The sequence below is a fragment of the Hemitrygon akajei genome, chromosome 8, assembly GCF_048418815.1.
Source record: "Hemitrygon akajei chromosome 8, sHemAka1.3, whole genome shotgun sequence".
NCBI lineage: Eukaryota > Metazoa > Chordata > Chondrichthyes > Myliobatiformes > Dasyatidae > Hemitrygon > Hemitrygon akajei.
In genome coordinates this window covers 133,845,323-133,872,837 of record NC_133131.1, presented here as the reverse complement: position 1 = coordinate 133,872,837, position 27,515 = coordinate 133,845,323, and the positions used below count along the sequence as shown (strand labels likewise).

Here is a 27,515-nt window from a genome sequence, read left to right as displayed (position 1 = left end):
AGGCGATTAGGGAGCTTAAGGTAAATGAACCCTTAGGAACAAGTGATCACAATATGATTGTGTTCTACTCCAAATTTAATAAGGAGAAAGTCAAGTCTGATGTAGCAATATTTCGTGGAGTAAGGGAAATTCCAGTGATATGAGAGAGGAGCTGGCCAAAGTAAATTGGAAGGAGCTGCTGGCAGGGATGTCAGCAGAGCAGCAATGGTGTACGTTTCTGGGAGAAATGAGGAAGGTGCAGGACATGTGTATTCCAAAAATGAAGAAATACTCAAATGGTAAAATAGTACAACATGACTGACAAGGGAAGTCAAAGCTTTTGTAAAAGCAAAAGAAAGGAAGGGCATACAATAAAGCAAAAACTAGTGGGAAGATAGAGGATTGGGAAGTTTTTAAAAACCTACAGAGAGCAACTAAAATAAACAAAGATGAAACATGAAAGCAAGCTAGCAAATAATATCAAAGTGGATAGTAGAAGTTTTTTCCAAGTATCTTAAAAATAAAAGAAAGATGAGAGTGGATATAGGACTGCTAGAAAATGAGCAGGAGAAATAATAACAGGGAACAAGGAGATGTCTGATGAACCAAGCAAGTATTTTGCGTCAATATTCACCGTGGAAGACACTAGCAGTGTGTCTGCTGTTGTAATGTGTGCAGGAAGAGAAGTGGCTGCAGTTACTGTTACAAGAGAGAAGATGCTCAAAAAGCTGAAAGACCTGAAGGTACTTGGGTCACCCAGACCAAAGGAACTGCATCCTCAGGTTCTGAAAGAGGCAGAGTTAGAGATTATGGTGGCATTAGAAATAATTTTTCAAAAATCATTGGGCTCTGGCATGGTGCCAGAGGACTGGAAAATTGCAGATGTTTTCCCACTCTTTAAGAAAGGAGTAAGGCCAAGGAAAGGAAATTATAGACCAGTTAGCCTGACCTCAGTGGTTGGGAAGATGCTGGAATCAATTGTTAAGGATGAGGTGATGGTGTACTTGATGACACAGGACAAGATAGTACAAAGTCAGTATGGTTTCCTTCAGGGGAAATCCTGCCTGACGAACCTGTTGGAATTCTTTGAGGAGATTACAAGTTGGATAGATAAAACGGGATGCAGTGGATGTTGTATATTTGGATTTTCAGAAGGTCTTTGACAAGGTGCCACACATGAGGCTGCTTTCCAAGTTAAGAGCCCGTGGTATTACAGGAAAGTCACTAACTTGATTGGAGCTTTGGCTGATTGATAGGATGTAGCGAGTGGGAATAAAATGAGCCTTTTCTGGTTTGCTGCTAGTGGTGTTCCACAGGGGTTGGTGTTGGGACCACTTTTTATGCTGTATACACAGTGGAATGCAAAAGTTTGGGCACCCCTGGTCAAAATTTCTGTTACTGTGGAATAGTTAAGTGAGTAGAAGATGAACTGATCTTCAAAAGTCATAAAGATGAAACATTCTTTTCAACATTTCAAGCAAGATTAGTGTATTATTTTTATTTTGTACAATTTTGCCGTGAAAAAAGGAAAGGAGCACCGTGCAAAAGTTTGGGCACCCCAAGAGATTTGAGCTCTCAGATAGCTTTTACGAAAGTCTCAGCCCTTAATTAGTTTGCTAGGGCTATGGCTTGTTCACAGTCATCATTAGGAAAGGCCAGGTGATGCAAATTTCAAAGTTTTATAGATACCCTGACCCCTCAAACCTTGTCCCAACAATCAGCAGCCATGGGCTCATTTAAGCAGCTGCTTGCACTCTGAAAACTAAAATAAATGATGCCCACAAAGCAGAAGAAGGCTATAAGAAGATAGCAAAGCGTTTTCATCAGGTAGCTGTTTCCTGAGTTTGTAATGTAATTAAGAATTGGCAGTTAACAGGAACGGTGGAGGTCAAGTTGAGGTCTGGAAGACCAAGAAAACTTTCTGAGAGAACCACTCGTAGAATTGCTAGAAAGGCAAATTAAAACCCCCGTTTGATTGCAAATACCAGTGATCCCCATGGATCTCCCTCCTGGCACTTAACCTTGTAAGTGGAACAAGTGCTACACCTGCCCTTACACTTCCTCCCTCACCACTATTCAGGGCCCCAGACTGTCCTTCCAGGTGAGGCGACACTTCACCTGTGAGTCGGCCAGTGTGGTATACTGCGTCCGGTGCTCCCGGTGTGGCCTTTTATATATTGGTGGGACCTGATGCAGACTGGGAGACCGTTTCGCTGAACACCTACGCTTTGTCTGCCAGTGAAAGCAGGATCTCCGAGTGGCCACACATTTTAATTGCACGTCCCATTCCCATTCTGATATGTCAATCCATGGCCTCCTCTACTGTCAAGACGAAGCCACACTTTGGTTTGAGGAACAACACCTTGTATTCTGTCTGGGTAGCCACCAAACTGATGGCATGAACATTGATTCTTCTAACTTCCGTTAATGCCCCTCCTCCCCTTAGAAACATAGAAAATAGGGGCAGGAGTAGGCCATTCGGTCCTTCGAGCCTGCACCGCCATTCAGTATGATCATGGCTGATCATCCAACTCAGAACCCTGTACCTGCTTTCTCTCCATACCCCCTGATCTCTTTAGCCACAAGGGCCATATCTAACTTCCTCTTAAATATACAACTGTTTCCTGTTTCCTTCTTACCCCATCCCTTATTTATTCCCCCCCTTTTTTTCTCTCTCTGCCCCCCTCACAATCACTCCTTGCCTGTTCTCTATCTTGCTCTGGTGCTCCCCTCCCCCTTACTTTCTCCCTAAGCCTCCCGTCCCATGATTCTTTCCCTTTTCCAGCTGTGTATCCCTTTTGCCAATCACCTTTCCAGCTCTTAGCTTCATCCCTCCTCCTCCGGTCTTCTCTTATCATTTCAGATTTCCCCCTCCCCCTCCTACTTTCAAATCTCTTACTATCTTTTCTTTCAGTTAGTCCTGACGTAGGGTCTTGGCCCGAAACATCGACTGTACTTCCTCCTGTAAATGCTGCCTGGCCTGCTGAGTTCCACCAGCATTTTGTGTGTTACCATTTTTATTCGGTGTTTTTCTTATTGTGGACTCATGAACTGAGGCTTTAGCAAGTTCTGTAGATGTCTGCAGGTCTTTTGCTGTTACCCTTGGATTCTTTTTCACCTCCTTCAGCATTGCACATTATGCTGTTGGTGTGATCTTTGCAGGATGTCTACTCCTAGGGAGAGCAGCAACAGTACTGAGTTTTCTCCATATAGACAATTTCTCTTACTATGGACTGATGAACACTCAGGTCTTTAGAAATGCCTTTTCCAGCTTTGTGCATCTCTATAATTCTTCTTCAAAGGTCCTCTGAAAGTTGCTTTGATTGAGGAATGGTGCACGTAAACAGATCTTTCTTGAGAAGAGCAGGCTCTGTCAGTAACCTGTCTTTTTGTGGCTCTTTTTTATATAGGGCAGGATACCTCTTGCCTCTACAACCCATACCTCCAATCTTATCTCATTGATTGGAATATATGATTACAAGTAGCCTTGTAGAAGACAGTAACCCGAAAGTTTACATACTTTTTCCAACAAATCCATGTAATATCGGATATTTTTCTCTGTATATTAATGAACAAGTATGATGCTTTTTGAGTTATTTATTTAATTGAGTTCTCTTTGTCTAGCTTTCGGATGTGTGAAGATCTGGCCATATTTATGCAGAAATGGGGAAAATTCTATAGGGTTCACAAACTTCCTAGCCCCACTGTATGTTTTAAATTTCACATTATATTAAAAATGTCTCCACAGAAGTACATGCTTTCTAATGATAATTTTGTTAAATATCACCAAATTGGAGGAGGTGCAGGCAGGAAAACGATCTATATAAAAGACTTCTCATCACCCAGGAACAGCAGCTGAAACCTCTTCTTCCTGTAGAACATAGAATAATACAGGCCAGGAAAAAGCTAATTTCAGTTAATCCTGTTGCCTGCCCATGATCCATGTCCCTCAGATTTCTGCCTTGCCTGTACCTGCACTTGTCTAAATGTCACAGAAGCATTGCTATTTTATCCATATCCACCACCTCCTCTGGCAGCATGATCCAGACACCTACCATTTTTTGGTTTAGAAAAGATTTGGCTCGTAAAACTCCTTTAAGCTCCTTAACTCTCATCTTAAAGCTATGCCTTCTGGTATTTGATACTCCCATCCTTGGAAGCAGTCTCTGACTATTTATCCTGTCCATGCCTTTTGTAATCTTGTCACTCCTCAGCCTCAGACAGTCTGGAGAATGCAATCCAAACTTGTGCAAACTCTCCTTACATCTAATACTCTCTAATCCAAGCAATATTCCTCATGAATCTCATTTGCAGCACATCCTTCCTATAATATAGTGACTGCAGCTTCACGTAATATTCCAGATGTGGCCTAGCCAAAGTTTTATATAGCTGCATTCTGACTTCCTGACTTTTCTGTTCAGCGCCCTGACAGATGAAGTCAAGTATGTTCTATGTCACCTTTGTTACCCTATCCACTTGTAACCACATTCTGGAAGTATGGATTTACATCCCAAGATCCATCTGTAGTCAATGTTTCCTAATGGTCCTGCCACTTAATACTGTACTCTTGTATTGGACCTCCCGATTGCAATGCCTTACACTTGTACTGTGGTGGACAGGAGGGTTCTACTACTATGGGTAGTTAAAACTACCCAACACATCACTGGCACCAGCCTACTCTCCATCAGAGACATGTATAGAGAAATGTGCCTGAAAAGGGCCAGAAACATGAAGGGTCCCACACGCCCTGCTCATTGCCATTTCCCTGATGGGAGTTGGACTGTTCGTCCAGCTCCCAACAGGGAAGACGCTACATAACATTCACGCCAGGACCACCAGACTCAAAAATATTTACTTTCTCCAACCAGTAAGTCTGATCAACATCTCCATCCACTAACCCACCCCTCTGCACCCCTAGCTACCACTACTTTATCATTTCCTGTCAGTCACTTTGTTTATAGATATTCCTGTACCTGCCATCACTTTATGGACCTACAATCAGTCTATGTATATAAGCTATCTTATGTGTTTATATTTATTGTGTTGTTTATCTTTTGTATTATTTTTCTGCTGCATCAGAGTGGGAGCAGCAATTACTTTATTCTCTTTTACTCATGTGTACTGGAAATGACATTAAAAATCTTAAATCTTGAATCTTGTGCAAATAAATGCAATTCACCATTTTTCTGCCCATATTTCCAACTGATCTATATCCTGCTGTGCCCTTTGAGAACATTCCTCATTAACCCTAACTCCATTAATTTTCCTGTCCTCCGCAGACTTGCTAATCAACCCACTTGCATTTTTGTCTAAATTATGCATATTACAAACAAAAGAAATCATTGCAGATCACCAGTGTGCAACACTACTTCCATTTAGAATAACACACCTCCACTTTTACCCTCTGTCTCCTGTGGGTAAGTCAATTGTGAAACCAGTTGACCAAGTTAAGTTTATTGTGATTAATCTATATACATACATAATGTATGTAACCATATAATGTATATAGAAACAGGACAAAATTTCTCCAAACCAGGGTGTAAAACTCATAGTAGTACACATTACACACGATAACTTAGGAAGGTAAAGATAAAATCTACAGATGACTGACACAAAAATAACAAACTTAAATGTAATAATATTAAATTGTACTGGAACAGATTAACCAGTAACACTTTGAATATGTTGCAGCAGCGAGTTCAGAAGCCAAATAGCCTGGGGATAGGAACTGTTTCTCATACTGACTGTTACTGGTTCTTATGCATCGTACTCTTCTGCCTGATGGTAGAAAGTCAGAGGATGCTGATACTAAGGGCCCTGCGTACGCAACACTCTTGATAAATATCCTCGATGGATGGTAGAGAAATCCTTACGATTCACTCATCTTTTCTCACAGTCCTTTGATCATAGGATCATTAGATAATTCTGTTCCGCCATTTCATCATGGCTAATCCAGTTTTCCCCTCATTCCCAATCTCCTGCTTTCTCCACGTATCCCTTCACACCCTAACCACCCAAGAATCTACCCACCTCTGCCTTAAATATACATAAAGTCTTGGCCTCCATAGCTGCCTGTGGCAAAGAATTCCACAGATTCAACACTCTCTGGCTAAAGAAATTCCTCCCTTCCTCCCTTCTAAAATGACACCCCTCTATTCTGAGGTTGTGTCCTCTGGTCTTAGACTCTCCCACCATAGGAAACATCATCTCCAAATCTATTCTGTCTAGGCTTTTCACCATTCGATAGATTTCAGTGAGGTCACCCCTTGTTGTTCTGAATTCCACAGGCCCAGAACAATCAAACACTCTTCATATGACAAGCCATTCAATCCTGGAATCATTTTCATGAAACTCCTTCAAACACTCTCCAGTTTCAGCCCATCCTTTCTAAGATATTTCTAAGATAAAGGACCCAAAACTGCTTGCATTACTCCAAGTGAGGCCTCACCAGTGCTTTATAAAATCTCAACATTACATCCTCTTATATTTCTTGTTCTCTTCAAATGAATGCTAACATTGCACTTATCTTCCTCACCACAGACTACTACCCATAGTGCTTTCCCCTTACATTCCTTCTTCACCTTCCCTGCCTATCCCATCCCTGCTTCCCCTCCCCTACCCTTTGATCTTTCCTGATTGGTTTTTCACCTGGCACCTTCTTTATAGGGCCCCTGCCCCCTCCTCCTCCAGTCCTGACGAAGGGTCACGGCCCGAAACATTGACTGTTCGTTTCAACGGATGCTGCCCGACTTGCTGAGTTCCTCCAGCTTGTTTGTACGTGTTGATATGACCACAGCATCTGCAGTGTACTTTGTGTTAACCTTTAGGGAATCCTGCACAAGGACTCCCAAGTCCCTTTGAACCTCAGTTTTTTTTTTGTATTTTCTCTCCATTTAGAAAATAATCAACCCTTTCATTTCTTCTACCAAAGTGCATGACCATATTCTTCCTGACACTGTATTTCATCTGCCATTTCTTTGCCCGTTCTCCTAATCTAAGTCCTGTAACTCTCTACTTCCTCGAAACTACCTGCCCTTCCACCTGTCTTCCTATCGCCATCAAACTTTGCAACAAAGCCATCAATTCCATCATCTAAATCAATGACAGATAACATAAAAACAATTAGTCCCAACACAGACCCCTCTGGAACATCACTAGTCACTGGCAGCCAGCCAGAAAAAGCTCCCTTCACTCCCACTCTTTGCCTCTTGCCAATCAGCCACTGCTTTATCTATGCTAGAATCTTTACTGTAGTACCATGGGTTCATAACGTGTGGCACCTTGTCAAAGGCCTTGTGAAAATCCAAGAGCACAACATCAACCGATTCTCATTTGTCTATCCTGGTTGTCATTTCTTCAAAGATTTCCAACAGATTTGTCAAACAAGCTTTTCTCCTGAGGAAACTCTGCTGACTAAGACTAATTTTATCATGTGTCTCCAAGTACCCTGTGACCTCATCCTTAATAATTGATTCCAACATCTTCCCAGAGCTGCTGAGGTCAGACCTTCCCAACCACTTGTTTGTTTCTTCTGCTTCTTTCCCTTCTTGAGGAGTGGAGTGACATTTGCAATTCTCCAGTCTTCTGGAACCATTCCAGAATGAATTTCTAATGAATCTTGAAAAGTCATTACTAATGCCTCCATGATCTCTTCAGCCACCTCTTTCAGAACTCTGGGATGTACAGCATCTGGTCCAGGTGACTTATTTATCTTCAGATCTTTCAGTTTCCAAAGAACCTTCTCTCTACTTACACACTTCATGATCCCTGACTCTGGGAACTTCCAGCATACTGCTAATGCCTTCCATTGTGAAGACTGATGCAAAGTACTTATTCATTTCATCCATCATTTCCTTGTCCCCCACTACTAATTCTCCAGCATCATTTTCCAGTGGTCCGATATCCACTCTCACCTTTTTTTCACTCTTTATGTATGTGAAGCATTTTTTGTAAATGCCTTTAATATAATTGACTAGCTTACATCCATATTCCACCTTTACCTTAATTACTTTTTAGTTGCCTTCTGTTGGTTTTTTTTTATTAGTTTTTCAAAACATTTTACAAAATTAAAAACCCCAAATCCCAATGAGGAGCATTAATACAGTGCGAGATTAAGCATACAATAACAATATGCTACAAAGGAAGAAAATTTAACCAAAAAAAAGCACCTAAATTAAAGACAAGTGAGCTTAGCGTCCTCCCCAAGCCCCACAACACAAGAAAAAAACAACAACAACTCCAGACCAACCACCACACAGTATAAAGAGTATAAGTCCGGACAGTCAAACTCCCAGACAGTGAATACACTTAGCAACAGAGGATAATAATGCCTACTACCAGAAAAAAAAAAGTGAGCTGAAAGCAAGGGACTGAAAAGAAAAAAAAGAAGAAAAAAACCCCTAATCAAGAGGAAGGTTATGAAAGTACTCGATAAAAGGTCCCCAGACCTTATGGATCTTTAGATCCGAATTAAGAACCGATTGAATAGCTAAGGCAGATTTAGTAGGTGATCTGGTAACAGAGGACGATCGGTCCAGTTTAGGATCCAACCAACAGTTGAAATCACCACCCAATATAAGAGAGTATGAGTTTAAGTCTGGTAGTGAAGGAAAAAAACGTTCAAAAAAGTTAACATCATCAAAGTTGGGGGCATACAGGTTTGCTAGTGCAACTTTAGTGTTATATAGTTTACCAGAAACAATAATAAAATGGCCATTTGTATCAGATATTTTATTATGGAGTTCAAAAGGAATATTTGAATTAATAAGAATGGAGACTCCCCTAGCTTTAGCGGCAACGGATGAATGAAAATGCTGACCCGCCCACTTTGACAGAAGCCGGGAGTTATCAAAACAACGAATGAGTTTCTTGAAGGAAAGCAATGTCAGCTTTGAGTTGTTTGATATGTGAGAATACCTTCCTCCTTTTAACAGGGTGGTTCAGTCCCTTTACATTCCAGCTCACGAATTTAAGTGCACTAGCCATTATCAATTACTAATGCATAAAAGGCAGCAGGCATATAAAAAATCAAGCAGTACAATAGCAGTCTGGGAGCAGAGATGTAAACATATACTCGTAAGGTCAAAATATAAAAACATGTCCTAAGCAATAAAGAGATGTTGGAACTGGAAAATCCACCCCACCCGCACAACCCAAAACTAGACGGCTACCAAAACAAGTAGCTAGCTCTACCAAAAAAATTAACCCAAATACAACTTCCAGATCTGTGTCATTAACAACATTTCCGTATAAATATTATAGCAAATAATAACTAGTTTATGCACTAGAAAACATAACTACAGATTAGAACACCTTCTGCAGAGATATACAACTTAATACAGAGAAAATCGGAAGAAAACCAAAACTAACCTACCCGCGAAACATTATAGAAGAATAAAGTAAGAGAAAGGGAAAAAAAGGTAAGAAGGAAAAAGAAAAAAAAGAGGAAGGGGAAAGTTATAAATTCAAGACGAGTGTTTATCAACCATTTACAGAGAAGGGAGAAGAAAATTCAGAGATTAGCAAAAAGGGGTGAAGAAAAGAAAAAGGTAAAATAAATAAATATTTAAAACAAAGGAAAAATAAATCAGCAGTTGAACTGTGAACCGACAAACAGGGAGGCCTTCACTAAAGACTTCGAACCTCCAAAACAAGTTAGAATTAGTTGCAGAACTCTGTAGGTAAAGTTATACAAGAATAAAAATAGATTACACACACACCAAATCCCGGGAGAGATTGTCAACAGCCCTTAAAGTTTCAATGAATAATGTCTGAGTGATTCAAGTGAATTCCGAGTCCAGAGAAAGTAATTTTACTACGAGGAGTACTTATCCACCATTTTATGAGGTCCGATCGGATTCCGAAGATGGCTGGATAGCTGGAAGACTTGCCACAAACGCTTCAGCTTCCTTCGCTGATTTGAACCACTTATATTTCCCGGTATTAAGCTTGATTCGTAGATCAGCAGGGATACGAAGGGAAGGTTTGAAACCACGATCAAAAAGCACTTTCATTGCGCCTTTAAACTCCGCGCACATCTTTAAGGTCTGGGGTGCAAAATCTTCCACAAAGCGAATGGTTGTATCCTTGAAGGGAAGCGACCCCCTGCGACGCGCCTCTATGATCAGACTGTGTTTTACCTGGTATTGATGGAAACACAAGATTACTGGTCGCGGGCGGGAGCCCAGAATTCCGGGGGGAACGTAAACTCTGTGTGCCCGTTCGAGCTTGGGCGGCTTCGGAAGCAAATCTTTCCCGAATAACTCACAGAGAAACTCGGCGAAAAACTTCACGGTTGATCCCTTTTCAGTCGCCTCTGGTAATCCCAGAATTCTGATGTTACAGCGTCTGCTACGATTTTCGAGATCCACCATTTTGGAAAGAAGTTTGTTAGATTTTTCCTCTAAGCTGGAACAGAGAGTCTCCAAGTATCGAACACGACTTTCTAAATCTTCAGAAGTCGAATCGATGCGAGATAAGTGTTCAGCATGTTTGTCCACTTTATCGTTGATCCGATCCAGTTTGTCTTCTAACTGTTTGACAGCGGTTTTAAATTCCTTTAAGATTTCGTCTCGCAGCTTTCCAAGCGCAACCAGCGTCTCGTCCGACGGGGTCATGGCTTCTTTTCCCCTGGGTTTAGAACTCTTGCGGAAGTCCCCAGCGGTTTTAAATTCCTTTAAGATTTCGTCTCGCAGCTTTCCAAGCGCCACCATCGTCTCGTCCGACGGGGTCATAGCTTCTTTTCTCCCGGATTTAGAACTCTTGCTAGACATTGTAAGTTAGATATATTCACAGGCAAGTAAGAGATACCGAAATAATTCCTAACTAAGGTTTAAAAAATGGAGACATTTAGTGCAAAGGTAGCGACAGTAACGGAACAAAAGTTCGGAGCAGCTAAACAATCGCCATCTTACCAGATGTCCCCTCTGTTGGTTTTTAAAAGTTTCCCAATCCTGTAACTTCCCATTAATTTTTGCTCTATCATATGCCCTCTGTTTGGCTTTTATGTTGGCTGTGGCTTCTCTTGTTAGCTTCTATTGTACCATCTTTCCTTTAGGATACTTCTTCCACTTTGGGATGTATATATCCTTTGCCTTCTGAGTTGCTTCCAGAATTTCCAGCCACTGCTTCTCTGCCAGTGTTCTTTTCTATTCAAATTTGGCCAGCTGCTTTCTCATGCTCAACAAAATAAAATCCTATGGCATTACAGGAAAGGTACTGGCGTGGATAGGGGAATGATTGACAGACAGGAGGCAGTGACGGGGCCTTTTCTGGTTGGCTGCGAGTGACTAGTGGTGTTCCTTAGGGGTCAGTATTGGGACTGCTACTTTTCACATTGTCAATGAGTTGGATAATGGACTTGATGGCTTTTTTGACAAAGTTTGCGGATGATACGAAGATAGGTGGAAGGGTAGATAGTGCTGAGGAAGCAATGCGATTACGGTAGGATTTAGACAAATTGAAAGACTGGCAAAAAAGTGGCAGATGGAATGCAGTGTTAGGAAATGTATGATAATACGTTTTGGTAAACGGAACAATAGTGCAGATTGTTACTTAAATGGGGAGAAGGTTCAAACATCAGAGGTGCAAGGGGACTTGGGAGTCCTCGTACTAGACTCCCAGAGATTAATTCACAGGTTGAGTATGTGGTAAAGAAAGCAAATGCAATGTTGGCATTTGGTTCAAGGGTAATAGAATATCAAAGCAAGGTGAAAATGCTAAGTTTTTATAAAACTCCTGTCAGGCTGCACGTGGAGTATTGTCAACATTTTTGGGCCCTATATCTCAAAGGATATGTTGTCATTGGGAAGAGTCCATCCAAAGAGCGTTCATGAGGATGAATCTGAGAATGAAGGGGTTAACATATGAGGAGCGTTAGGGAGCTTTGGGTCTGTACTAACTAGAATTTAGAAGAATGCGGGGGGGGGTGCGGTCTCATTGAAACCTATGAAATGTTGAAAGAACTAGATGGGGGGGAATGGGGCGAGAATGTTTCTGGGCTATCCAGAACTAGAGGGCACAGCCTCAAAATTGAGGGGCAACCTTTTAGAACAGATGTAAGGAGGAATTTTTTTTGTCAGAGAGTAGTGAATCTGTGGCATGCTCTGCCACGGACTGTGGTGGAGGCCAAGTCGGTGGGTATATTTAAGACGTAAGTTGATAGTTTCCTGATCTGTCAAGGCACCAAAGGATATGGTGAGAAGGCAGGTGTATGGGGTTGAGTGGGATTCGGGATCAAACATGATGGAATGGCGGAAAAGACTCGATGAGCTGGATGACCTAATTCTGCTCCTATGTCTTGTGGTCTTATGTTCTTAATGCTTCAGTAATTACCTATACCCCTCTGTAATACTGATAGATCTGACCTTACTTTCTCCTCAAATTTCAGGATAAATTTGATCATATTATGATCACTTACCCCTAAGGATTGTTTTACCTTAAACTCTCCAATCAATTCTGGCTTATTGCACAATACCCAGCCGAGAATAGCTGATCCTCTAGTGGGCTCAACCACAAGTTGCTCTAAAAAGACATCTCATAGACATTCTAGAAATTTCCCCTCCTAGAATCCAGCAACAACCTGATTTTCCCAATCTACCTGCATATTGAAGTCCCCTATTACTATTGCCCTTTTGGCATGCATTTTCTATCTCCTGCTTTAATTTGTAGGCCATATCCTTACTATTGTTTGGGGGTCTGTATAGAACTCTCATCGGGGTTTTTTTTTACCCTTGCAGTTCCTTAGTTCTATCCATTATGATTCAACACCTTCCAACCCTATGTCACCTCTTTCTAATGATTTGATTTCTTTTTTTTTTACCAACAGTGTGACACAGCCACCTCTGCCTTCATTCTTGTCCTTTCGATACTTGGACATTAAGCTGCCAGCAATAATCTTCTTTCAACCATGATTCAATGATGCCTACAACATCATACCGCCAATCTGCAATTCTGCTACAAGTTCATCTACCTTATTCCGTATACTGCGTGCATTCAAATACAACACCTTCAGTCCTGTATTTACCCTTTTTGGTTTTGTCTGCCTTTTATGTTGCAGTTCATCTTGTTTACTGCAATTTTACCCTATCAATAGCTTCTCCTCACTACATATTGCCTCTGTTTGTAAACCAACTACCCCATCTTCAGCACTATTATCCGCCTTTCCTACAATACCCCTTGTATTGAAATGTATGCCAGGACACTAGTTGCAACATGCTCAACATTCCTAACTTTGTCTGAGGTCTTACCAACATTTGCCTCTACAACCTCTCCACTAATTGTTCTGGCACTCTGGTTCTCATTCCCCAGCAACTCTAAACCCCACCATGCAGCATTAACAAACCTTCCTGCTGGGATATTAGTCCCCCTCCAGTTCAGGTGTAAGCTGTCCCTTCTTTACAGGTCCCACCTTCCCAGGAAGAGAGCCCAATGGTCCAAAAATCTTATCCCCTCTCCAGTTGCAACTCCTTAGCCATATATAATCATCCAAATTCTGGCCTCACTAGCATGTGACATGGGTAGCAATCCTGAGGTCACATCTCTGGAGATTCTGCCCTTTTAACTTGGCACCTAACTCCTTGGACTTCCTATGCAGAACCTCGTCACTCGTCCTGTCCACATTAATGGTACCTACGCGGATCACGACTTCTGGCTGTTCACCCTCCCACTTAAGAATGCTGAGGACTTGATCCAAATATCTTGGACCCTGGCATATACCATACCTGACTACATACCATCTGGGAATCTCGTTATCACCTGCAGAACCTCCTGTCCGTTCCCCTTACTAATGAGCCCCTTTCATCACAAAGTGCCTCTTCTCCTGCCTTCCCTTCTGAGTCAGAGGCAGACTCGGTGCCAGAGACTCTACCATCCCCCCAATAGTATCCAAGGTGATATACCTGTTGTTGAGGGGGACGGCCACAGGTACTCTGCTTTGGCTCCTTAACCCTTTCACCTTCCTGACAGTCTCCCAGTTTCCTGTGGCCTGCACCTCAGATGTAACTATCTCTCTATATGTCCTATTTATCATCCCTTCAGCCTCCCAAATGAACGAAAGTTCCAGCTTCAGGTTCTTAATGCAGTTTGTTAGAAGCTGCAGCTGGATGCACTTTGTAGAGACTTCTGGTCTGATGCTCGACTGCACCCATTCCAGATGCTATTTGTCAGGACACTCTGAGTAGTACGCATGAATCCAAAATGCCTCAAATTTCTGGATCAGCCCACCCTGAGAACTAAAATCCATATATACAATATCTACTACCCAGTCCACTACACTACCCATCTTTGGTACCTCTTCAAAAAGTAGTTAAGTTTTTAAAGTTGTCAGCTCCCTTTGACACAAAGCCATGCAAATCATCTCCAGTAAGTCTGTGCTTTTCCATATGAGTCAATCTTGTCCCTCAGAATTCATTCATGTGGCACTCATCAGACTATGATGGATTGTCCCTCTTGCCCATTAAAGAAGATAAAAATTACTTTTCATATTTGGAAATAAACATTACTTTGTCAGAAAATGAGTGATATTTAAAATTTATCTACCAATATTCTAAAGTTTTCATTTGATTTAAATTGTTGAATTGTTGCAGGAATGAAGAAGGATCATGATTTGATACAGTTCCTGTTGTTTCCTGTAATCTTGCACTGATCTTTAATGTTTACTTTCTATAACTCAGGTGACCGGATTATCAAAGTAAATGGGGAAAGCATTATAGGGAAAACATATTCTCAAGTTATAGCCTTGATTCAGGAAAGGTATGAATTGAACTTTTTTTTTGTAAACAACTATTGATTTGTTTATTATGGATTAGCAATCCTGGCATGATGTTTAATTAGAGACACAAAATATTGTTTGTTTTAATGTTTAACTAGTTTTGTATCTCGCCCACAGGATAAATACAACTCGTTTCTTTGTCATTTTGTTTGGGCATAGTTAAATTGAAGATTATTAATGCCTATCTGAATAATAAAGGCAGTATTTGGGTTAAAGGGGAGCAAATTTTCAGAATTGTGGTTGCTGTATCAAAAGTTGATTTTCTGATATATCCATCTATTTTAGAGTTCAGTGGTATAAAATAATGTTATTGGCATTCCATCGCAATTTGAAGATGGCTAGTGCTTTCAAGTGTTTAATTTTGACATGTAAATGTTACGACTGTCCTCAGTTGATTCCTGTTCCCCTTGCTTCACCTAAATCAAGGCGGAAATAGAATCTGCCATTTAAATAAAAGCAGCACAGAGCAGGGGAATATACTAGTGAGAAGTGAACACCTTGATTTATAACTATACTTGGTCAAGACTTGAATAAGATATAACACATTTAAATTACCATTATAGCAAGCCTTTGATGAAAATCTTCTTGCAATGTTTGATTGCACATGCAAATGGGCATTCTTTTCAAGGAGTACTGCCTAATGCATCTTCATAATAATAAATCTCCAGTCTCTTTGATAATGTATTTTGTTGTCAGTAGCAAAACATTCTTTTAGCTGATGGAAGTTTGAAGTGTCCTGTGGGCGCAGGCTATTCACTACTTTTGCTTTCCCCTCCACCTGATTGTGCTCTGATGCGATACGTGAGTCACAAGGTGAAAACCAAGCTACCTTCCTGATCCTTGCATAGTATAAACATCTGATCTTGATGCATAATCTGTAGAGTCCCAAGGTGGTACATGCTCAAGGAGCACAGTACAGCACAGCTTATGCCCTTCAGCCTATGATATCTGTGACAAACTTGATGTCAAATTAAACTGTTTCTGCTGTCTGTGCATGATGGAATAGATGGTGCTGTGATGATGGAGTAAATGGCTTTGTTGCCAAGTTTGCAGATAATATAAAGATTGGTGGAGGGGCAGGTAGTGTTGAGGAAATGGGTAGGGTGCAGAAGGACTTAAACTGATTAGGAGAATGGGCAAGATAGTGGCAAATGAACTACAATGTTGGCAAATGCATGGTCATGCACTTGGGTAGTGGAAATAAATGTGTGGGCTCTTTTCTAAATGGGGAGAAAATCCAGGAATCTGAGATGCGGAGGGACTTGGAAGTCTTTGTGCAGAACACCCTGAAGGTTAACTTGCAGGTTGAGTTGGCGAAGAAGGCAAATACCATGTTAGCATTCATTTCAAGAGATCTAGAATCCAAGAGCAAGGATGTGATGCTGAGGCTTTATAAGGCGCTGGTGAGGTCTCACCTTGAGTATTGTGGACTGTTTTGGGCCCCTCATCTTAGAAAAGATGTGCTGGCATTGGAGAGGGTCTAGAGAATGTTCACAAGGATGATTCCAGGAATGAAAGGGTTATCATACGAGGAGCATTTAATGGCTCTGGGTCTGTACTCACTGGAATTCAGAAGGATGAGGAGGGATCTCATTGAAACCTTTCGAATGCTGAAAGGCCGACACAGAGTAGACATGGAAAGGTTGTTTCCCATGGTGGGAGAGTCTAGGACAAGAGGGCACGGCCTCAGGATAGAGGAGCACCCTTTCAAAATAGAGATGCGGAGAAATTTCTTTAGCCAAAGGGTGGTGAATTTGTGGAATTTGTTGCCACATGCAGCTGTGGAGGCCAGATCGCTGGGTGTATTTAAGACATAGGTTGACAGATTTTTGATTGGACATGGCGTCAAAGGTTACAAGGAGAAGGTTGGGAACTGGGGTTGAAGTAGAAAAAAAGAATCAGTCATGATGGAATGGCGGAACAGACTTGATGGGCTAGATGGCCTAATTCTGCTCCTATGTCTTATGGTCTAAGTTCAGTTGTTTTATGGTATAACACTGGTTAGTAATGCTAAACAGATAATGAATAAAACTGTATATCCTGTGTTACAGTGATTCTGTCCTGGAGCTTTGTGTTATGCCAAAAGATGAAGACATTTTGCAGTTGGTAAGTTTCTTGGTGTTCACTAGTTGGTTACAGGGTAAATTCTGATCAAACTACAATTACTTGGTTTTATAGCTATTAGACTAAGCATGTTATTCAGATTCTTAATCATAATTGGCTATACTGATGCTCAAGTTTAGCAAACAATGCCTTTACTATTCTTTGAATTTCCAAAGCTCAACTTTACATTCCAGTTCCAACAAAGCTTTATCTGAGTCATATCTGCAGTGGTATACATTGAAATTAATTTTCTGTACTTTTATTTTATATCTGATCAGTTACTCCAAAATATTCTGATGCAAATGAGACTTTGGGCTGGTGGTATATCTTTCTCTACGCTTCATGGCAAGATTGATTAATAATGTAACAGTTGGCGTGTTCACTCAATATTTCTATGAAGCCTGTTTTCAGCTGCAGGACCTTCCATAAAATGGACAGAATTGGCAACAAGATTTTGAATTGTCAAAAATTCATTCACTTTATTTGACTATTGCACACAATGAGAAACTTACGTTACCAGGATTCAAGAATACAAAAATTTGTGGGACTGATAAAATACATCCGCAACTGACAAATTAAACATCATTTGAAAAATAACAGAAACAGATTTATTATCACTGACCTATGATGTGAGATTTGTTGGTTTGTAACAGCAGTACAAGCAAAAACATAAACATCTATACATTACAAAATAAATACATAGTGCAAAAAGGGAATAGCGTAATAGTAAGAGATTCTTCAGTTGCGAGAAATCCAGAGGTATTTTTCATGAACCATTCAGAAATCTGATGATGCAGGGGAAGAAGCTTTTCATAAGTCATTGAGAATGGGTCTCGAAACTCTTTTACCATCTCCGAAAGCTCAGATGGTGTGGGTCCTTAATGAAGGATGCCAACTTCTTGAGGAACTGCCTCTTGAAGATGTATTTTATGGTGGAGAGGGGTCTACTCATGGTGGAGCTACCTACCGCTACCTTAGTTTACAATAAACTATCTAGTTCTAGAAAAGCAAAGGAAAAACACCATTCTTGTTCTCGTAATTTCTTTTGATTTTAAGTAAAACTTCTGCATCTCGTGTTAAAGATAGTGCTGTTAAATGCTTATGTTGCTTGTTATTAATTCCTTTTTAATCAATAGGAATGTGATGCACAAATTAAATAATTAGGATAAATTAATTAATTTGTTTTCAAAGCTACAAGCTTTCCTTTCACATAACAGATATGTACAATCTGTATTCCGTAATAAAATAAGATCAGCAATTGCAGAAAATAGTTTAAGAAAGGAATCACTGGGAAGGATAATTTGGTTATGTTATCTTTCTAATTCAGTGATTATAACAACAAAGTAGCTGTTTGGAATGTTAGAATACTTGTCTAATTAAGCATTTCATTTTATCATCAGTGATTCCAAGAGCTGAAAGCAACAGTAATCTAGGTAAAAAGGGAGTTATGAACTCTATGGTGAAAACTCAGCGGAGGCCCAGTAAAAAAAAAAGTTATCATGTACATTGGCCATGTGTAGAGTATACTTTCTGGACTAAACATTTATGACAATAAGCTGACTTTGGTCTTATTATACAACCTAATAATTCACTGCTTTAGTGATATTGTTCAGAGAAGTCAGATTATATATATTTACAGTTTGTTGTATCCAGCTTCAGTGTGACAAAATAGTTCTGCCTCTGTATGTATCAACCATTTCTATTTTTAATCACATTTACTTTATTTTAACTGTTACTCCTTTCAACCTTGTTGTGACACCTTTGTCGTTCGATTTGCAGAGGTCTTTGCAGTGCTGGTAAGATTGCTAAAGGAATCTATTTTAAATTTTCCTATGCTTGCATAAAGAGTAAAGGAGTCTTATTGCACATGTGTAGGGCTTTTCGTGAGAGTGCCCCTGGAGTATTGGCACAGCTTTACCTGAGAAAGGGTGTGATTGCCATAAAAAGAGCAAACTGAAGATTCATGAGACTTTTCCAGAGATAACTTGGTTAATGTATGAGGAGATTGAGTAGACTGGTACACTAAGGCTTCATTATCAGCTGACTTCTCACAGTGTATTACAAGGAATGTTGCTAAATATAGCACATTCCACCAGAGCCCTGTCCTGTTGGTATCCAGTGAATCTTATCTGCCATGCGATAGATTACATGCTAGCAAGAATAGTGAAATAGAAATAATTTGGTATGTGGCCAGAGCTGGGGTTGGAGTCCCAACCAGAAGCACTGAGAGTCAGGTGAGCAGGGTGGTTTCTGGCCATAGCTGAGGTCCAGAGGCTGGGGTTGGAAAAGTGTGGGGGGTGGGAAGGTGGTTTAGTTAGAAACCTGAGTAGGTTTCTGATCAACAGCCACCCAGATTGTCATGCCAGGTGTCTGTCACAGCTAGTGCAAAACTGGCACCTGATAAATTCAGCTTTTCTGTTGAAAATCCCAGAGTGTAGGTATCTGGCCTCCACGTGTCAGAAAAAAATAACTTAAATTACATTTTCTTTAAGTGATCTCAGTGAGTAAATCGCAGTCTGAAAGTAGTTTCACTCCTTTGACTCCAGGTTAAAGCTGGGAACAGTCAGGCTGGGGTCACATTTAAAGCTTTTGGAGATTAAAATATCCTCATTCTTTCATGATAATCACAGAGCATTGTTTAATTTTTTTCTTGCTGTTGAATGTTTAATCAACAGCATGATTTGAGTATGAACACAGTTCTAGTTTACAGCCACTCCCAGTTTTAAAATTCTGTACCCTTGGATCTGTAGTCATGACTACATAGACGACCTTTATTGTTCATACATGATGGGTGGGACAGCATTAGTGTTTGAGCCTGAGCATGTTTGGATTTGAACAGGATATTTTGTAATTTGAACCTACACCTTAAGTGAATTAAGAACTCTTGAGCTTATTTTGCTATCAGAACAGGGCAGAATCATTTTATATATTAATTCATTTTAGATAAATATGGTTCACAAGTGGTCATGCTGAACACTTGAACAAAGAAACAAATCAAGTTGTCATATCTCTGCCATAAATTTGATTATAAAATGATTACTGAGATTCCCTGTGCATCAGAAAAGAAATTAGAACTAAGTTTGACAGTTTTTCAGAAGAACCAAACTTTGAAACATGAGGTGGGTGTGCTGAGAGTATTTAAAGAACTTGAATTGTAAAACTACATAGAACTGTATTTTTTCATTAAATCCAATTTGCTTTGGATTTCTACATTTTCATGAGAATTTTAATGTTTCAACTCTCAGTTAACATAGCATTAGTTTGTTTCTGCAATTCTAAATTGGGTGTAATATTTAAAATCTCACTTCTATTTACTATTTTGATAAAATAGAACATGAGCAAACATATTTTGGTGAATTGGATTACAGGTGCAAATTCAGCACTTTTCAGTAAACTCTTAAACTTAAATATGTTGGAATTATAAAATAAACTTTGCGCAGGGTAGATGTAGATAACCCCTCTCCCACTCCCCAAGGGTTGGGCAGCTGTTGCATTCCTATAAAAATGAGTTGGGGGGGGGGGAAGAAGAATGTGTTAACCAATTTTTACTGTTGAATGGGAGTAGTAATTATGGGGGAAAAGGGATGATATGAATGTCTGGTTGTAGGGATACTAGCCATGGGGCTGAGCAAAGTGAGGCTTGAGGAAAAAATGCTTCTATTGGTCCACAACTGAGTGCTAAAGTTGCATGCCCTCTTTCCATGGGAGTCGACAGATTGTTGGCAGTAGAAAGCCAAATGCTCCAGGTTGCTTTCAAGTTTGATTCTTTCAGCAAAGGAACATTTTGTGTGAAATTCATAATAGAAAACTGATCTATTTCTTGGATTCATGTTCTTGAATTTACACGACAATGAAACCAAAACCATTAGATACCTGTTAACTTTTTGTTGGCTATTATGGTAAAGTGCCATTTATCTTTTTATTGGGAAATTGTTATTTGTGTTTTCTCATTTTGAAATTTAGTATATCTTTCTTTTAAGGCTTACTCCCAAGATGCCTACTTAAAAGGCAATGATCCATACACAGGCAATGCCCAGAACATCCCTGAGCCACCACCTGTTTGTTATCCTCGATTGACTAACACCACTTCATCTGCGCCTCAGCCTATGGAAGTTTCACCACCAGAACCTTCTCGAGGGAAGCAACAAATTAGTAGACCAGTACATGCTACTGCTACATCTGATAGAGGTTATCGGACTGAAGTGCAAGTACCACCTTCACCAGTTGATATTGCAAAAACTAATACTGCTGTTTGTGTTTGTAATGAAACAGTAAAGACTGTTATTGTGCCTTCGGAGAGGGTTGATGAATTTTCATCTGGTAGAATTAACCATTCAAGTCCAGCTCATAGAACAGAAGAAGTTCGGTATGAATTGACTGACCATACAACTGGGAAACCAAGAGTGAGGAATGCTGCTTCTTCAGCTCTGTTGACCAGTACTGCAGTTCAGCAGGGTACAAGTGGTAGGACAAAAGATTCCACAGTAACTACCACTACCACTAACATTGGTAAGCAGACAATCTATAGTTCATGTAAGGATGCTGCTTCCAGCAGGACTATGCCTCAAACTACAGATTCTTCAGCAGCCACAAATCAACATGCATCTCCATCTGTAGCTTCACACCAGAATATAGACTGGCGCAATTATAAAACATATAAAGAGTATACAGAAAATAGACGTTTGCACATGTATGGTAGTAGGACAATACAGGAAAGATTGGATAGTTTAAGAGCAGCTGTTCAAAATTCAACAGACTATCAACAAACAGCTCCAACTCATGTTACAGCTCCAGCACGACGTCGAAGCACTTCGCATGACCGATCTTACCAAGCCACGTCAATGAGATATCGTAGCGTGTCTCAAGAAAGATTAGGGGAGTCAGTTTTAATGAAAGATTGGCCACGAAGTGCTTCACAGGATGCATTGACATCACCGGTAATTGGGCCACAGAACCATAGGACAAGATCATGTGATTATATTGGAAAACAGGCAGAAACATTAGATGTTCTTGCAGCAGATATTGGAACAAGGTCACATGATCCTGCTGATGGTGGAGTAAAACGAATTTATGACCGAACCACTGGAGTTAATGAACTGGGTAATAGACATGTTTTTCGAGAAGGATTGCGGCAACCTGTCAGACACGTTGGGCAGCCAGGATCTCGGATGTCTCTTAGTAGTACAACACAGTCGCAGAACAATAATTTTTCACCAAGTTTTTCCAATGTTGACAGTATAAAGATACGATCCAAAACACGAAATACTACACTTTCTAGTCCTGCCCCTTCAAGGTGCAGGGTAGCCACAGACACAAAACCTGCTCAGCATTCAAAAGACCACCAACCTACTTTTACAGGCCAGCAACCTCAAGCTCCTCAAGACATGTCTTACGTACCAATGTCATTTCAAACTACTCTGCCAAGTTCTTCGTTAAACACCTGTGTTTCCTATGCAACACCACCAGTTCTCTCTCCTACCCAAAGTATTAGCATTGATGCGTTAAAAGACCAAAGAATGGTAAATCACGCCAATGTATGTGAACAGCTCTTAGATCACAGAGCAAGAGCTGAAAGTGTGCCTGAGTATCCAGCAGAAGTGGTTGTTGGAGTAAGATCAGCATCATGTCCTACACCAACATCAGTACAGCCTAGTAAGATGGTAAAGGCCTTTGCTACCTCTACTGTTGCAAATACATCAGTTAGACAAAAGGGCAAGGAGCCAGAAAAAATTAAACTTGAAAATAAGCAAGAGGAGAAATCAAAATTGGATATGGAGAATTCTCATGAACAAAATGAAGATGCCTCTGGGCATAAAGAACAGGAAGTCTCAGACAATAAAGAAACTGTGGTTTTGAGGGGAAAGCATGCTACAAGTCGATTAACACCACAACCACTAAGACACCAGTCATACATTTTGGCTGTAAATTCACCAGATACGGCAACCGATCCTACCTGCTGGCTACCTAATGATGCACGCCGTGAAGTAAATATTAAGCGAATAGGTGATCAGAGAAAGGCATCAAGTTCAAGCCCACAGGATGATTCATTAGCATCAATCCCTTTCATTGGTAAGACCAAATTTTTTTAATAAATAAAACTGTAAAGCTTATTCTGCTATATCACAGTATGTTATAAATGAATTTAAGGGTTGGATGGGGGAGGGGGGTTAGGTGGAAATGCTTTGAGAAAGCTCACTGTACTATATCTCCAATATTGGTTGTGTTAGATTATTCTTTCCCTTTTGTAGTTAATTGCTCCCATTAAGTAGTTGTACAGTTTTTGGGAGGAAATTGGAAAGATTCTTACTGTGAAGTACAAATGCTGTTCTAAACAAAATGCAGAAGAGACCAATATTTCCAGCAAATTTATGCTTTTATGCACTTAGACATTTTACATGACTTAGGAGGTTGGTTTGTGATGGATTGGGCTGCATTGGGCTTCATTTACAACTCTCTGTAATTTTTTGCAGTCTTGGACAGGGAAGTTGCAACACCAAGCAGTAATGCATGTAGATAGGTTACTCTCAATGGTGCATCTATACAAATTGTTAAGAGTAATTGGGAACATAATGTGTTTCCTGAGAATTTTGAGGAAGTGAGGAAGTTTAGGTGTTGTGCTTTCTTCGCTGTGGTTTCCACATGACTGGACCAGGACAAATAGTTGGTGATATTTATCCCAAGGAACTTAAAGATTTCAACCCCCCCCCCCCCACCCCACCCAGCACCTTTGATATAAACAAGGCCACTTTCCACCTCACTTTCTGAATTCATTGTATTGATACTGAGGGCAAGGTTGTTATGTTCATACCATGTTGGACTCACTGTCTCCTTCCTGCATTCCATCTCGTCATCGTTTGAGATCTGGCCTACAACACTGGTGTCATTTACAAACTTAAAAATGGAGTTAGGAGTGGTATTTGGTAACAGACCGGCTTGGTGGCGCAATAATATCGGCGCCAGACTCCAGAGTGAAGGTTCCCAAGTTCGCATCCAAGTCGGGTCAAGCATCGAGCTAGCAACTCAGCCTCGTCGAAACAAGAATAGCTTGCTACGGAAACACCGTCATGATGGTGCCCCGATAACTCCACTGCTGAGTTAAGGGCTATTCTTCTTTGGTTTCAGAGCCAGGTGTTCCAGGTTTCTTAGTAAGGATGTAGCCTTGTGGGGCACTGATGTTGAGGGTAATCTTGTCAGTGGTATTGTTGCCATCTTTATTGATTGCAGTGTGTTGGTCCGGAAGACAAGGATCTATTTGCAAACGTGCAAGCAGAGTCCTAGTTTGGAGTTTGGAATTACACTAGGTGGAGCTGTAGTCAATAAGTAAGTTTGATATAGGTGCCTTTGTTAACCAGATGTGCCAGAGATGAGGGTCTGGGAGATGGGGTCTAGCATGACCATGTTAGCTTAAAGGAGGAATCAAGCAAAGGCTATCAGAATTAAAAATAAACTGCTGGAGGATCTCAGGCAGCATTTGCAGAGGCAGAGAGATAATTGGTATCCAACATCCAAAATGTCAACATCCTTTTGCTGATGCTGCAAGAGATGCAGCTTGACCTTTTGAATTCTTTCAGTTTTGCTTCAGATTACAGCATTTGCAGTCACTTGTGCCTCCAAAGGATCAAGTATTGCTGGTAAAATAACTGAAGTGCACAGTACTCTCTGAGATTTCCATGTAACAGAACACCAACTTCAAACAAGGAACAGTCTGAGGATAGATGTGTATATCCAACGATTGGCATCTTCCTGTTACACTCACCATTGACATGATATCAAGTTTCTATATTTGCATTTCCTAGATAACCTGCTACAGGAAGTTACTCATTTCATGTGCAAATAGGAGTGATATATGCTAGAGTTCAATAATGGAACCTTGACTCCAAAGGGAAAAAAGCAGATTAGGAAGAGGGAGTTGCTGTGGGCCCCTGTTTGCAACTGGATAGATATGGCTGAAATGAGACAGGGGAAGTCTTTGTCTGCTATGTATTGGAACAGAGTGGCTTAAACAAAGGCTTTACATAATTATTTGGAGTGCCACGATAGCAGTTAGCGGGACATTATTACAGCTCGGGGCCTTGGAGGTCTGAGTTCAATTCTGGCGCCCTCTGAGAAAGTTTGTATATTTTCCCTTTGTGTGCGTGTGTTTCTTCTGGGTGTTTTGGTTTCCTCACACTGTCCGAAGGCGTTCTGTTTGGTAGGTTAATTTGTCATTGTAAATTGTGGTTTGTTGGATGGCATGGCTTGGTGGGTCGGTAGGGCCTCTTCTGTGCTGCACCTCTAACTAGAAAAATGAGAATTTCAAGAATTTTGTACAATGAATTGGGGGGCAGCAACATTTTCTGGGAATGTAAAAAATGTAAAACTATGTAAAACATAGTTTGCAAGACCTCAAATCAAACTGTTTTATGGAGAGAGGGATGATGACGCATTTTAAAAAGCAAAGATAATAATTGAGTTGAAAGAACCATCAACAACACTAACTAAAGTAACAGCCACAGGGAATATTAACTGATCAGTGATTTGAGGGGAAAAGCATGAATGGGGCTTGAAATTGGTCTGACTGGATAAGTAAGTCTGGACCGGGGATGGCTTAGGAGCTGGTGACAAATGGAATAGAAGTGATGGAGGCAGCTGAACATTGATATTAATCTCTCTGATGAGCCATTCATCAGATACTCACAATTGAGAATAACAGTGAAAACAAGGAAAGGAGAATTAAGGCCACTCAACACTGGAATACATTGGTGCAGTTAAAAACTTTGATTTGCACTACTTTTTTCCATCTTTCCTAAATGCCTTGTATCTAGGTTTATCAATCCTTCCCTACTTTGAACAGGTCCTGGTTATTGGCACAGAAGGTTTGTTCAATGTAAGCACATGCACATACAGCTCATCAATTTCATGTACGGTTCTTTATTCTTGTCTTGTTTGGTAGCTGATCCAAACCAGACAGTGATGGACGAACAGAGAACAGATTGGATTATTCCTGAATAGAATTGTATCAGCAGCTCCTGAGGCAGGTTGTACTTCCTGAGTTGACTTGGGAAATACAACCTCTGCTGAGCCTTTTTGATAAGAGTGTCTGCGTTGGATGTCCACTTCAGATCCACTTCGCCATCTTGATAACTTGAGCCCTTGAGCCCTCAAGCCCTGGCAACATCCTTGTGAAATGTTTTCTGCACGTTCACAGGTTTAATCACTATCTCTTTATAGTCTGGAGTATTGAACTCTACACACTCTATCCCAGGTGCAGTATGGGCAACATCCTAACAGCTGTAACATGACATCTCAACCCTTGTACTCAAAGCCCTATCTGATGAAAGTAAGCATGTCGTATGTCACTTTCATTCTTTTTCTTGTCCAGTGAAAAATTGTATAATTAGTTTACATACATCATGCAAAATCAGTAAAGTCACAGTGAAATTAAGTTACTCTGTAAAGCTTTGGTCACCAGGTTTTAAAAAAGAAGCATGCGATACCGTAAGCGAGAATGTAATATGAATTTATGGGGTTATTGCCAGTGTAGTTATGAGAGCAGCTTACCTGGGGTAATTTTCTATGAAATATAAGTGATCTGAGGAGTTAACTATTTGGATAGTATATGGTATAGTCTAAAGGTTTTGTGTGAACTGTTGAGTACCCACTTAATACTGAGGATGCGTTCCTCGGAGGTGGGGTGCTTTGTAAATCAGTGCTATGCAGGGTCATGATAACTTCACATAAATAGACATGTGTGCCTGATTTATAAAAAAATCAAGCCTGATATATGATAGAGTACAGTAATTTGTGGAGTAACAAACATGTAAATAGACCTAACTTGCACATCAGTGGAGCAGCAACACCTTGCAGTGGCAGCAGAAGGAAACAGGTGGTGGTTATATCTTAGAGGGATTAGACTATGTTCCTCCTCTAACTTTGGCTTCTTCAAGTCGGTGGTGAGATTTCACTGCCTTCTCTTAAGTTTCCTTTCATGATACAGTTCTCGGCAGCAGGAAATCATGTTGAGAGCATCTCTCTTCGCCTTATTGCTTGGCTCCCAGGCAGGGTCATTCTCGATGAACTGGTTCATAATTTGTATGATCATGGTGATGCTAGTGCTGAGGAATTTTCTGGTGAGGTTTCTTGCTGGTGTGTCCTCTTCTCCATTGGCTGATGGCGCAATGGCATCAGTGCCGGACTCCAGAGCGAAGGCTCCCGAGTTCGAATCCAAGTCGGGCCACCCCAAGCACGCTTTCCATCCATGTAGGGTTGAGCATTGAGCTAGCCACTCGGCCTTGTAAAAAAAAACAAGTGTTGAGTCAGGAACGTTCATATCGTGACCCAGTTAATCCGAAATGAGACTAATCCTGACACCACACACCAGACAAGAATGGCTGACTGTCTGGTGCAACACGCTTTTTAAAAAAAAAATCAGTGTCCTCAGATTCACCCAGGATGCATTGCTCTGCCAGTTCTTGAAGTTTCTGGGCTACCTTGCTGTCTGCACTAGCTATGTATGTTATAGAGGTGACTGCACTGCTTAAATCTATCAAACCAACATCTGCTGGCTGTGAAGGTTACCGACATATCTTCTTCTTGAATATGATTGAAGATGCTTCTTGCCTGGGACGTGGACGTGGAATTAGAATGTGTGGCCACTGGGAGATCCTGCTTTCTCTGGCGGACA

At 40.7% G+C, this 27,515-nt stretch overlaps 1 protein-coding gene across 1 annotated transcript in view; it reads left to right on the top strand.

Annotated features, from left to right (window-relative positions):
• LOC140732273 (rho GTPase-activating protein 21-like) overlaps window positions 1–27,515 on the top strand; it is a 188,908-nt gene that overhangs the window by 107,529 nt on the left and 53,864 nt on the right. Inside the window, 3 exon segments of the mRNA XM_073054679.1 lie at window positions 14,652–14,730; window positions 16,801–16,855; window positions 20,833–22,921. Of these exon segments, the coding sequence (XP_072910780.1) occupies window positions 14,652–14,730; window positions 16,801–16,855; window positions 20,833–22,921 (2,223 nt within the window).